The sequence below is a fragment of the Centrocercus urophasianus genome, unplaced genomic scaffold, assembly GCF_019232065.1.
Source record: "Centrocercus urophasianus isolate 14NV4802_14NV808 unplaced genomic scaffold, USGS_Curo_1.0 seq_11, whole genome shotgun sequence".
In the NCBI taxonomy this organism is placed as follows: domain Eukaryota; kingdom Metazoa; phylum Chordata; class Aves; order Galliformes; family Phasianidae; genus Centrocercus; species Centrocercus urophasianus.
In genome coordinates, this window is record NW_024884253.1 from 41,151,917 (window position 1) to 41,165,821 (window position 13,905).

General features: G+C 39.4%; 1 protein-coding gene across 4 annotated transcripts in view; it reads left to right on the forward strand.

Annotated features, from left to right (window-relative positions):
• Window positions 1–13,905, forward strand: part of GAREM1 (GRB2 associated regulator of MAPK1 subtype 1) — a 95,640-nt gene that overhangs the window by 46,216 nt on the left and 35,519 nt on the right. The window contains exon 1 of one of the 4 annotated variants that reach the window (XM_042839972.1): window positions 6,278–6,361. The exons of the other annotated variants lie outside the window; for them this stretch is intronic. Coding sequence (XP_042695906.1) covers window positions 6,322–6,361 — 40 coding nt within the window. The 5' untranslated portion in view covers window positions 6,278–6,321. Of the gene's footprint in view, window positions 1–6,277; window positions 6,362–13,905 lie in introns of those variants that run through there. 4 annotated transcript variants of the gene reach the window in all.

A 13,905-nucleotide genomic window follows, 5' to 3' on the forward strand; every position in this document is an offset into this window, starting at 1 on the left:
AGTCTCTGGCTTTACTTGTAGGACTGTTACTTCCAGTTGGTGACAGATTTCTGTTAATTGACCTAGTTCATGGGTGTCCAACCTTTTGGCTTGCCTGGGCTGTATTGAGTGAAGAGGAATTGTCTCAGGCCACATACAAAATATATAATATAGTAAATGTATGAATCAGAACTACTTCTTTAACATATATTTCCCTACTAAAGCATAAAAGGAAGAGAACAACCAAATGTAAAACAGTTGGGGTATATGGCTCAGCTTGTGTGAAACACATCACTCTGGTTTGGTGGCAGTGGCTGCAGTTCTTAGTGAGTTCTCAAAGTGTTTTTAATCTTCCTGTACTTCATCCTTGAAAGCAATTGTTTGCAAATGTACATACTTGCCAAAAAGCAGTGTCACGAACAAGGCTTGGTTGTGAAGCAAGGGATATTTCTCTCTGCTAAGAGAGAGCTTATTGAAGTCTGGTAAAGAGACATGGTCAGACTTTTGAGTTGAGTGTCTGATTGTAACTCTGTACGTTCCATTTGAAATTTCACAGTTTTTATTTATGTCAGCTGAAAATGAAGTCACAAGTAAACCAAAAGAAAGGATGATTTTAATTTTTTTTTTTTTAAATATTGAAACCTATTCTCGAATTCCTTTATCAAAATGGAATATTTTTCTGTCTGCAGGACTGTGTTTAGCTAATGTATCAAAATGCATAGAATGCCTTCAGTTGGCACTGCTCTGCACCTTCCCTGTGTCCCAGTTTCTGCCCAGGCAGTGCCAATTACACATTGACATTTTGTTGTGAGCACTGGGTGTCCAAACCTGGCTAGCTCCTTCTTCTGAAGGGTCACACGGTGTTTGTGTTGTAGAAATCAGTGTCCATTGTGCTGGCTGTGAAGTCAGGGAGGATGCTGTTCCTCTCTATAAAGCAAAGGCAGTGCTTGGGAGAACATGGGGGCACACACTTCTGAAATCTGAGCCGCTTCCCAACTGAGGCCATCTGAGAGCTGTATCTTCCAGTGCCTGTGCTCAAAATGAGAAAACTAATGCGGGCTGGAGATCTTGGAAATCTCAGTAGGCTGCAGAGCTGATGCTGCACTGCTCTTGGGGGTCTTTCAGTGATCTGAACTTAATGGCTCAGGTGGCCCTATGAGCCCTGTATTTCTGCGGGTGCTACATCTAGCTGATGCCAAATGCCAGGGGGTGCCTGAGGTATCGGCAGGTACAAGGCCTTTGGGTAGCGCTCTCAGCAGTTTGGGTGCTTTCTCTCTAAGTCAGATGACTGACAGCTCTTTGCATAGCAGCCAAAGCCGTGATAAATTTAAAATGTGGATAACCGGGAATGACTTATTTTTTCTTTCTCCGTGGAAAAAGTGAGAAATAAGGAAAAATTCAAGTGCAGCGGGCTGGTAGCTGTAGTGTTCGTATGCCTGTTGTTTCTCTGCAACAATTTACATAGTGAGGCATAATATTTTTGTTAGACCAGTTGGAATTTCAGATATAGTTGGAAAAGGCAGGCAGACTTTTGGGCTTACAGTCATTAGGGAGGAGCAGCTATTTTTGCACTACATGGGTGGGATGAGGCACACAGAGTCCTTGAAAGGAAGAAATGGGAAGATGTGTGTAGTGATGTACAGCAGAAAATGAAGGATGTTGTAGGGTCTGGAACCAGTGGCTGTGGCAGCAAAATGCAATGATTTCTTAGAAATAACCACATTCTTTTTTGCGGTTAGAGATGTTTTTGAAATACTAATTCTGATAGTGGTGGGGTGTTTTGTTTTTTTTTGGGGGGAGGGTCAGTGGGGAAGGAAATAGTGCATCTCTGAACTGCAATCTGTGCCTATCAAACTGGATGTGCTTTATTAAACTAATCTCAGCTTGTCCTGTAGAAAATTGAGGATGGGTTTTTTTTCAGTGTTGTTTTGCACTTTCTGACTGAGAATGGCTGAAAGATGACTTATGTTCTGCAAGGACTTCTCAAAAATATTCACTCACTAGCTGCCACTAAAAGAAGGGTTCAGAGAGCAAACTCATGATCTTATACTGCATATGGTTAATCATTTGTTGATTAATCTGAATTACAGACCACAGTTTAATTTAGGCAGTTTAACCATGTTGAAAGTCCTGTGGGCGTCTTCTAATAGATCTGAAGTCTACTATAAGAAAATTTTAACTCTCTAAATAATGCTTTACTGCTGCTTTCCTTCTGGTTTAATTCAGATGCTGAACACTAGTCACAATAAACATCAGCTGGGAGAGAATAAAATCAAATATGGTACGTTGGATTGTGTATAGATGCCATGCAGGCATATAGAGCTGCTTAATAACCATGTAGTGAAAAGCACAGCAGTGCATCTGTTTCAGTAAAGCAAGTATTTGACCTTTCTAGATTTCTTTCATTAATCTTCACTGGAAAATAGTAGGTTTAGTTAAACTGAATTTTAGACAGCATCCTGAAACATCAGATGAGCCAAAAGCTTCCTAATGATGTTTGGTGTTGATGGATTTCGGGGCAAAAGAAGTTGGGAACAGGGGGTCTAATTGTTTAATTTACAAGAATACTGGCTGTCATTATAAATAATTACATACTTTGATTTAGAAATACATTGTTGCCAGACAAGGCTTGCTGTTGAAATTGGCTAAGTGTTTCTCTTGGTATACTTGGTAAAATAACATTGCTTCTGTGAAGGACTGAAATCTTAAGTAAGGCCATTTCTTTACTCCGGCTGAGCATGGGAGTGCAAAAGGCAAATTGGAAAATGATGTTTGTAGTGGAAAACTGTGTTTGAATGTGGGAAACTAAACCTGAAGGAAAGGCTAAACAATGTTCATTGACAGAAAGTACAACTCACGTCTGTTGCTCTCATGCAAGCCAGTAGCAATGCAAGCCAGTAGCATCTTTCATTATGAATGAGCAAAGTTTTAATGGTATTTACTACCATTACTTTTAAAAGTACTTCCCTACCCTGTTAGATTTAAATGTTGTTATGAAATACTCTGCTTGGAGATACTCAGTAAAGTTTGTCCTAATTAGCCATTGAGAAAACCATCCAAGCCAAGCTGTTTCTTAAGTGATCTACCTTTCTGTGGCCAGGAAACTAGTTCTTTATAATTGCTAATACTTGAAAGCAGCTTTCAAGATGCAAACTGTTCTAAGGATGGCCTCTGCACTCAGTGTACAAAGTACATTAACTTACTTGAACTCCTTCCTGCTACTGTGTCTTGCTGCTTTTAAAAGAGAAAGCCAAGGATTTTGTTTCTTTCCAGAAAGAAGGCCTGGCATAGAGAAACTTCCAGAACTTGTAAGATAAATAAGGAAGGGAAAATACTAACTGTTGTTTGGGAGTTATCACTGAGATGTCCTGTTTTGTAGTTCTTAATTTTCTAGGTTATATCTCCCTTTTACAGTATTACTTCAGTGTTTATAGAAATAAACTTTTATGTATTATTAATGCTTCTTGTGACTTCCGTAGGAGGAATGGGAAAGCATGTTTTCCTGACACCTTTCAGAAGGAGGGTATTAAAAGAAGCTTCTTTGTTTTCTTAGTTTCTTCTATTAATTAAGCTTAAGGAATTCAAGGCCTGAATCAGAACTTTAAGCTGTCTTAGGAGATAACTAGTAGAAAGAAAGTAAGGGCGAGTAAAATCTTCAAGCAGCAGATTGTCACTCACTACCTGGCCATCTGTCCAATTGCATTTAAAAAAAATTAGAAAGTTAAGACTCTCCCATTTAAGTGTGCGTAATATCTCTCCTGGCTATTGCTTTGCATATTTAAAACACTTCTCATAGAATTATAAGGTTGGAGGGAATCTCTGGAGACCATCCAATCTAGGTTCCTTACAGTAGGTTACACAGGAAAGCATCCAGGTGGGTTTTGAATACCCCCAGGGAAGGAGAATCCATAATCTCTCTGAGCAGCCTATTCCAGTGCTCTGTCATCCTCACAGTGAAGACATTTTTATCAAGTTCATATGGAATTTGCTGTGTTTCGGTTTGTACCTATTGCCCCTTGTCCTGTCACTGGGTACCACCAAGAAGAGATTGGTCACACCCTTGTGACACGCACCCTCTAGATATTTCTAAGTATCAATAAGATCTCCTTTGTCTTTCTCCAGTCTGAACTGTCCCAGCTCCCTCAGCCTTTTCTCATAAGGGACCAGACCCCTCATTATCTTTGGGATCCTCCACTGGACTCTCTCTAGAGGTTCCCTGCCTTTCTTGAACTTAGGAGACCAGAACTGGTCACAGTAGTTTAAATGTGGCCTCACCAAGAGCAGTGTGTAGAAAGGGGAAGATCACCTCCTTCGACCTGCTGGCCACGCTCTTGTTAATGCATCCCAGTACCCCATTGGCCTTCTTGGCCACAAGGGCACACTGCTGCCTCATGGTCAACCTGCTGTCCACCAGGACACCCAGGTGCTTCTCCTCAGAGCTCCTTTTCAGCAGATTGGTGCCTAACTTGTACTAAAGCTTGTGGTTATTCCTCCACAGTTTCAGGACTCTGACTTCCTGAGGCTCCTCTCTGCCCTCTCCTCTTACTTTGACTCCCCTTCAGCTCAGTGCACATTTTGCACTGTCCTTGCTGATTTGTATTTCAGCAGTCCATTTGGAAAACTACTGTAGCAGTATTCATCAAGGATGTCATCTATTCCATCAAATGCTCTAAACTGAGCACAGTTCAGAAGTAAATTTTGTAACTATTTAAAACAGAGAAGATGAAGGCAGTTGTTTTTATACATAAAGAAGCTGTCTAAACTAAGGGATGTTTTAGAGTTGCAGTCTGAGTGTTTCCTTGCTGGGATTTTCCCAGACTGTTTTTGTATTGCTACAGAGAAAGAAATCAATGCGTAAAACTGAGCCTTCTGGTTGTTTAACTGAGTGATTATTGCAAGTGATTCTTTCCTAGTTATGGTCCAGTTATCTAAGATGTTCTACCTCGTTGTAACTTCAAAGAATAGGGTAAATAAAGAACATGCTTCTTTTTCTGTTGCACGTTTTCTTTCGGTGTTTTTTGTTTTTGTTCTAGAGTTTCGTAGTTTATCTATGAAAAAAAAAATTCACTTTTTTCATACCGTCTTCGTTGGTTATTGTTTTTTTTTTATGGTATATTTTCCTGAAAATACAGCAGAGACATTGTCCATGCTGAACTGCTATGTTGGAAGGTAGTTGGCAATAACCAAAATGAAAGCCTTTCCTTACACCCGCACAGAGAATTGGCATTCAAGCAAATAGTATTTATGGTCTATATCTACCACTATGTTATGTCTGTATTTATTTAGAAAATGACCTTCTGATATGTCTGAAAATCAGCCATCCCAGTCACTGATGGTTACAGTTGGAAAATTGTTGACAGCTGAAAGCGAATCCACTTTAAAACCAGAGTGTGAAAAAAGGTTGAAAGGGAGGCTTCAAGCACATTGCTGGCAACAGACATCAAAGACCTTATTTTAAGCTGAAAATTTAAGTATGGAAAACAAGTTCTCTAATAGTTTACTTCTGTTTATAAATCTGAACATGAGTCATTAGTGTCACGATGTTGCCTCAAGGAAAGGGGAGGGGTGAAGTGTCTGAGAAAGCTTTTCGTTTGTAGGATGATATCATTCTGCTCTCTTTGCACTTGGTAAGGCATCAGTCAGCTCAGTAGAATCTTCATTGTCTGCATGGAGCCTTAACGTCCAGATCAAAGCAGCAGAAATAATCACAGCATAGGTAATGCAACACTCGAAGGAAACATTGGTTTGCACCTTCTAGAAAAGGAGAAGTAGTTCAGAGGCATCAAGTGTGACAAATGAATTACGCCCTCAGTCTGCTGTGACAAAACAGGGGACTTAAATTCTAGCAAGGCATATGGAAACAAGTTATTCCAACTATTCCAGAAACTTTACCAAATATGAGGATGTGACGTACTGGCAAAAACTGCCTAGGCAGATGGTTTGGATGTTTTTTAGAAGAGGTCCAACATTTGCCAAAATTGGTGCAAAGACAGTAAGTTCTTTACTGGAAGTGAGAAAAGGGAGGGAAGAGAAGGGATTTAAAGAGAAGCTCTGGACATCTGGTTTCTATTGTTTAAGAATAGAATATTGTTTAAGAATAAGCTGTATAAAATGAGTTTATATCTCTTCTTTTTCATCTTTGTGTTTTTAGTATTTTTATGAATGAATTAAACGTCTGGCAAACAGAACATAAGAAGTAAATGAAACCAGGCTACAAATTGATCTGCTGTAAAATGATATTTACTTCAAAGCAGACCAAAATAAAAACTGCATGTCCAGGAACGGAGAAATACAAGTTATGCTTATAGTGGAATGCTATTTTAAGAAACACTAGCTCTGAAAATGTCTGGATTACCCGCTGTGAGATTGTCTGATTTCTGTGGTAAGTGGTCCTAATGCAATCAATGGATGTATAAAACAGAAGCATGTACAAATCTTTTTCTCTTTGTGACTGATGCGACAGCAACCATACAATTTGTGGTTGGTTTTCACTAAAGCAGTTAGTGGTAAAGCAGAGTTTCTAGAATAAGCATAAAAATGATGGGCTCAAAAATAATGCGTTGCTCGCAAACTCCAGGGGTTTGGAAGGGAAGTTAGTTTTATTCATCTGTGGTCTCCGAGAGCTTTACCTTATCAAAATTGTGGAATTAAGCTATGTAATGTAAGAACTGAGCATGCCTGCTAGACCAGGTCATGACAGAGCTAGCAATGAAAGCAAACAAAAAGTTAGCAGTGAATATGAGAAAAAAAAAATGTGAATTTGTGGGTTGAACTTCCTTCCCTGGGAATATTTCAATCAAGATTGAAGTTGGAAATTTTTCTCCCTTTTGGAAAAAGCACAAATCCATAAGCATTAACTCTGTAGTAGGCAATGCAACATAACTCAAAAGAAATAGTTCATTGCAGTCCTATGGCTTCTACTATCAAAGAGATTAGGCTTAGATGATTATGTTGGCTCCTTCTGGTTTCATGATTTATGTTGCAAAATGTTGGGGAAGTTAAATGAGAGATTAGCAGCTCTCATGGGAGTGAAATAAGGGTTTTCCCATGACTGGCATTTTGTAATATCTCTTTGAAAGTGTCTGTTTTGGTCTTTCTGCCTGTTCTTTAAGGTAATTAATCTTATTATCGATTGTGATGTCAGAGGAACATCTTTTAGCTCTTTTGTTCTTGGAGCAAGGAGGGGGTAGCAAGTTACCATCAGGAATTTCTATCAACTCTTACTATTATTTATTTTGTTTGGATAATTGTTTAATTAATTACTTTGCCTAACACTACAGTTTCTGGAGCCAATTCAACTTTATTTCATTCTTATTAAAGAAAAGTGAGAAGATACTATTTGAATGCATCCTGAAAGCTTTAATAATAATAGTAATAAAAAAGAACTAAGGAAGAAAAACTGGAACCAAGCAGTTGGTGGTATGGATATTTCTCATGTTACATATATTGTGACTTATTTTGAGAGTAGAGGAGGCTTGGCTTTTATTTCCAGTATTTGTTAACCCTTTACAGAGAAGACCATGAAACTATCAACACTTAGATATTGAGGGAAGTTGCAACAATATACTGCATAAAGGGAACTAGGTGGTGATGAAAGAGTGACTTCAAGATGATTTTGTTCATAAACTTTGATCCCGAAGTTCTCTGCAAATTTTAGTATGTCTGGAATTGGTGATCCCCTGAGTCCAGCAAGAGGTCGGTGAAATGGTTATGGGGCTTTAGTTGATGATGTATGAGGGAAGCTGGAGGAAATTCAGCCTGGAGAAGGAAAAGGTGGGGAGTGGTCCTCCACCAACCAGATGGAGTAATAGGAAAGGCAGTTCAGGCTCTGGAAGACAAGTCAGAAAGGAAAGCATGCAATATCTGATGGGGAAAACTCTACTTGGATGTAAGGAAAAACTGCATTGCCGTGATGGCGGTTAAGCCCTGAGGCAGATTTTCTAGAGACACAGTGGGTTCTCCATCCTTGGACACATTCAAACTTTGGTGGAACAAGGTAGTGGAATCCACCTTTGAGTTTAGTCCTGCTTTGATCAAAAGTTCAGACATCATGACTTCCAGAGCTCCCTTCCAAATCCAATTGTACAGTTCTTTAAGGACTATGGAAAAATTTCTTCTTAGTGTTAGAATTCCTCTTCTGCTTATGATTAAAAGCTGATCCTGTACTACTGAAACCTTAGTTTTAAAATTGAAAGTTTTATTCCAATTCTTGTGAGAGTTATTTTGTAAGAAGATATTAGGAATTAAACAGCAAGATGAGAAAAGGAATGAACCTTCTCTTATTGTCTACCATACACTGGTGAAGTTTTATTTTGTTTTCCTTTTCCTTGAAAAGGAAGCTGTATGAGATACTTCAAGGTGTCATGTTAAGGATAGAAGTCATTAGGTTTCTCATGTTTCTGTTTCCCTACCTTCTGAATTAGAGAACGAGAGTCATAGAATCCTTGGAGATGGAACAGGCCTTTAAAGGTCATCTAGTCCAACTCCCCTGCAGTGAACACGGACCTCCACTGCTAGATCAGGTTGCTCAGAGCCTGGTCTGGTTTGGCCTTGAATGTCTCCAGGGCCATGGCTTGTTGTCAAATTCATTTTGTTCTCCATTTATGCTAGGAGCTGGGAATTTGTGTGGGAGTTTTTTCTCCCCCTCCCTCTTCTTCCTTGCATCCTTGCTTTCTAAAGTTTACAAATGCTGCCAGAAGATAATTTGGCATTTCCATGTGATTTTACTGTTCACTTATTCCTAACTGATGAGAATATGCTTTCAAAAATACTAAGAATGTTCTCATTTTGTAGTTTGTTGTGAGGTTTATTTTGTATGTAATTTGTGACTAATTGGCTATTGCACATAGTGAAATTATTTTAAATTAGACACTTCAATTTTTAGTGAGTTTTGATGAAGTAAAGGAATTTTTCTCCATTAGCTGTTGGTGTTTCCGGGGCATCCTATTGATGTTTGAGCCTAGTATGGGCAGGTCTTGAGTTCATAGCCTAAGTTCACTTACCAGATGGCCTTCCTTGGCTAACTTGCCTGTTTTCCTCCCCCTCTTTTCCCTTTTCTCTCAAAGGTCTCAGTGCTCATGGCTGTTAACTTGTGAAAACTGGATCCTGCTGGTTCAAGTCCTCAGGCGCCCAAATTGGAAGTAATCGCACACATCTGAGTGGTTGTTCTGGTGTGCATAATTTCTTCCTCGTTCAACCTCTTGTTTTCTCCCATACAGGAAATTTTTGCCACCTGCCTGCTGGTTGCCTCTTAATTTAGTCAAGTATCCACTCAGTTTTTCAAGAGGTAAAAGGAAAAACTAAGCTCTGTAGTCTAAGACTTTGTACGAATTATCACAGATTTTTTGCAGATTTTTCATATCTCCCCCCAAATATCCGTGCCTTCAATCATTCCTGTGGTCTGATGCAGTAATTCTGAGTTTGAGCTACTCGTTTCCTTTGCGGTATGTTCTCTTCTATATTTCCCTTAAGCCAGGTCATAATTTAGTTCTTCGGGAGCAAGTTGGTGAACTGGGGCTTCAGGCAGAAGTGGAATGAGAAGACTTAGTGACTGTCTGGGAGAGATGCCAAATGGCTTCCCCTGAATCCTCACCTCTCTTATAGCCCTGTTTCTTGGGATATGATGGATGCACTGCTGCTGCGGTGTAGACTTGCCTTTTTTCTAGCTAAAGGACCACTATCTCTAAGCTTCACAGTAAGGATTGTAGTTTGTGAATTTAATTCCTTGCTGCATATAACAATATGATTGATCTTGATTTCTTTTTTTCCCCTTTTTTACTTTCTGCAATTTTTGTTATAGTGCTGGTAATAACAGTTGCCAAAAAAATGTTAAAATCTCTGTTAGTGCAGAATTTTCTGCACTTCTGCACATTTTCTGACCCCTGTCCCATAGCTCAGCACAGGTGTTCTTGTGGGAGGGATCACTCATACGTTCTCCTCGGTGGAGTTTGTAGAGTGCCAAGTCTGTACTCTGGCACATTTGGACTCTGCAGCCTGAAGCTCCCAAGTACCACTTCAAGAAGGCAAACTTCTTACATGGAATGTAAGAAGTGGCAAAAATGCAACATTGTGATTTTTTTTTAATTGAGCAATAAGCTCCATTCTGTTTAATCGTCGGAAATCTCGTGCTGATGATGGTCATTGATTGATTGAAATTAAGAGGGGATTTTTTTCTATTTGTTGTACAATAAAAGTGTTATTTTAGTGAGCCAAAAATCTTACAGCTTTATCATTTACCACCTATAGAAGTACTCTGAACTATTTAATATTATCTGAACCATTTTGTTAAAAATTCCCTGAAAACAAATTCAAATACCTAGAAAAGCCATGGGAACACACTTTTTTTTCTTTTTTCTTTTTTCTTTTTTTTTTTCCTGAAAACAAATGTTCTGTTCTCAAACTGTCTGAAACTGGAATAGGTTCAGGTCAGGCAGTGCGTTTTCACTCTTGGAGACTCCTTGGCAATTGTATCTATGGACACTTCCCTTTTCAGCCCACTCCTTTCACTTCTAACTCTGAGAATGAGAATTCCTTCATCATCTGGGAATTGTGCTTGCATTTCTCTTGGCCCTGATGAATACAAGTATGTTAAAACTTTTAGTGGAATACATTTAGTATGTGAATTGGATTCTTGGGTGTTGTGATATGAAAATACCGTCGTCCAACAAAAATGATTTTTGGTGGGAATTTTTTTCTGGAATACCATAGGTGTTTTATATTTCTTTCTGTATTACCAAATTTGTAAGGGGGAATATAAATCTGGGTGAGTCGTGGCAGATCAGCAAGCTTTCATGGGCTGTGATCTGAAATGTCTCTGAACCTTAAAACCTTGTGATGATATGAATGCAACTGGCCCTTAAGCTGCTGTGGGTGCTGATGAGCAGCCTACTTTGTGCCTTTATTGCCAACCTTCACCCAACATCCAACTGTAGGTATGCTCCCTGTGCTAGTAACTGTCTCTCTCCTGAAAAGCTAAGAAATATCCCAAGAGTGGAAAATACCACGTACAGAGTTGCACTGGCCCTTAGCAGGGATGCAGTGTTATATCCTAGTGGGACTAAAACCAGTTATTTGCTTTATTCATTTCAAAATTGTCCTTCTATCGCCTGTATACAACTTGATAGTTCAAGTGGCAGCAGAGGCTTTAGAAGGCTGTATTGTGCTGAACAAAATGAGGGCTGTTCTCCAAAGCCTGTTCCCTGCTACACAGGGTCCATCTATACTGAGCAAAAAAGAATGAGTAACAACAGATTGGTTGTGCAGGGAACCACTAAATACGTTGTCTATATGGAAGATTTGGACCTTTTTTGAACATAGCATTCATCTACTTATGAAAAGATCTCCCTTCCCCCACCACTGTTTGTGACCCCACACCTTTTTTTTCTCTTCATGATGTTTTTTTGTTTGGTTGGTTTTCTTTACGAAGGTTTAATGTGCAGGAGGTGGTTGGATGTTTTTCTTATTAAAATTTATGCTTTGCATAGTTACCAGGTCAGCAAACTGGCTAAACAAAAGCAAGAAGGATTTAGCAGAGTCTGAGCCAGCCATTTACAAATAAATCTCTTGGGGTCTCTAATCACTAATAAATCTAGCAATCATTTTGATTTGAAGGGAGATTAAGGATTATGAATGTTGTATAAATCTATTTTTAGCTTTAGTGCCATTACACAAAAGCAAAGGATTCAGTGCTGCTGCTTTATCCTTTCCTACCTCTTGCCTAGGAAGATTCAGTTTGCAGCTCTGCATGCGTTGGCAGGGGGTGTTTGAGTGCTCTAATGCACATATTGGCAGCAGCCTTCTCTGATGTCTCAAGCTGCTGCTAGCATGCACACTGGTACTCTTGGATGTGCAGACCATCCTGCTGGGATTCAGGTCTGTGGAATACATGTGGAATACACTCAAAGCCAAAAAGTTGGACTAAAAAACTTCCTGTTCTTCTCCCTGTCACCCCCTCAACATTTTGCGGTGATTTTTGTTGTTTTTATTTGTTTATTTATGGAGAAACGACAGCATCAAACATATCTGGTATATAGATCTTAGACAAGTGCAAATGAGTAAGTGTCTATAATTAAGGATAGGAAAAATGTAAAAGTATTTGTATGCTATCCATACCTAGTGCCTAAGAAAACCTTTCAGTGTTGTAGTGTGTAATGCAGTGGTACAGAAGTGAAGAAAACCACAAAATGAGGCTGTGGAAAGAGTTTGCCTGGTAAACTCTTAATTTGTACAAATTCTGAATGGATATTTCAAGCTTTCATGGCTGTTTGTCTTAGGTTTGTATAGCTGTGCTGTGATTCCCACTGAGGAGAGAGCCCACAGACTATTGAAAATCTTTTACTCATCCTTCTGATTTGCTCTCGCACCTGGTAAGATTACATGCTTTGCTCTCATTTGTCATCATTCTTCTAGGCATGAGGCTCTCAAATGACAAGGGAAATTGCAAGGGTGAATTTATGTGGGAAGAATTGAATGATTGTATAAAAGGCATGGATGGATTTGTTTTCCCCTGCTATGTCTGCGCTTGGCCTTTTCCAGAATTTCACATAACCTGTTCCTGAGAATGAGAAACTCTGCAGTGACCCCATGTAACACAGAAGCTTTAAGAATTCACATCAGCATCCTTTAGTTCTTCCTTCTACTCTGTTCCCCTCTGTCTATATTCCTGAGTTGCTGTTTTTTCCCCTGCAGTTGTGACTGCAGTAGGCTTGCTCCCCAAACATTTTTTTTCCTCAACATTTAAAGAATAAAATGTGGTAAATCAATGTAATTCTTGTAAAACATTGCTGATGTGGAGGGAGTGGGGCAGTCAGTCACAGTGATGCACATTTCCCTAAAACTTCCTTAATTTAGTGGTACTTAAATATTTGAAGTAAAATTCTGAAGAGGTACCTAAATGTTACTGAAATTTAGCTGGTGTAAAATTGTTGAGGTTTGCCTACAAATGCCATCTGCATATCTGTCAGTGTAATGTTTGATCTTCGTACTACTCTTCCAGCCCCCTTTAAGCTATTTCAGTGGCTTCTGGCTTTTCCTCTTGATGTACAAATAAATCTTTACTCCGATCCTCCTTTTGATTCTTCCTATCAGTCCTGATGCCAAATGAAACAGAACTCCCATGCACGTAACAGCATAACCACGTCTCTGCTCCTGCAGGGGTAAGTTGCAGCATAGCTCTCACCAGCCTTGACAAAATCTCACAAGAGATTTTGTCAAGAAAGCCAGTAAGCCAAGTCCGAGCTCCTTGAGATCTGTCTCCAAGGCATCAGCTCTGGCACCCAGGGCAAGGAGAAAACCAGGGCAGACAATGAATTGTGGCTTGCCCCTTCCACAGCTTTGTGTAAGGCTTTGAACCTTGCCCTAGGGGCAGGCAGCATGCCCATGCAAGGCAGGGGGTTCTAACAATACCCCCCCTTGTGCTGGCTGCCTTCTCCACAACTGCAAAATCAAGGCTTATCCTGTAAATTGCGTGGTGAGAAGGAACCCCCTTCTGGTATAAGAATGATTTCCTACTCTGCATGGTGAATGCTGAAATAAAGTAGTTTAATTTTTAGAAAATTATCGACCCTGAAAGAATTGAGCTATTATTTTAATTATTGTAATGAGCAAACACTACTTGGAAGTCATTAAAAGAACGTATGCATAGCTCCAGATCCTGCTGCCTGACTTGTATTGATGAAACATTTCTTTAACCAGAGGGATGCAGGTTAATTTTTCTCTGTTACATTGACAGAATTCAGTTTGAAGAGTTTTCTTGGTTTGCTTTTGGTTGGTTGGTTTTTGGTGTTGATATTTTTTGGTTGTTTTTGTTGGTTTTTTGTGTTTTTTTTTTTTTTTTTTTAATTGAAAGACTTCTCAAATCCACAGTGAAAATGGAGAATGGTACCACCCAATAAATGGTGGCTGCAAGCATGTACATCTCTTGCCCTA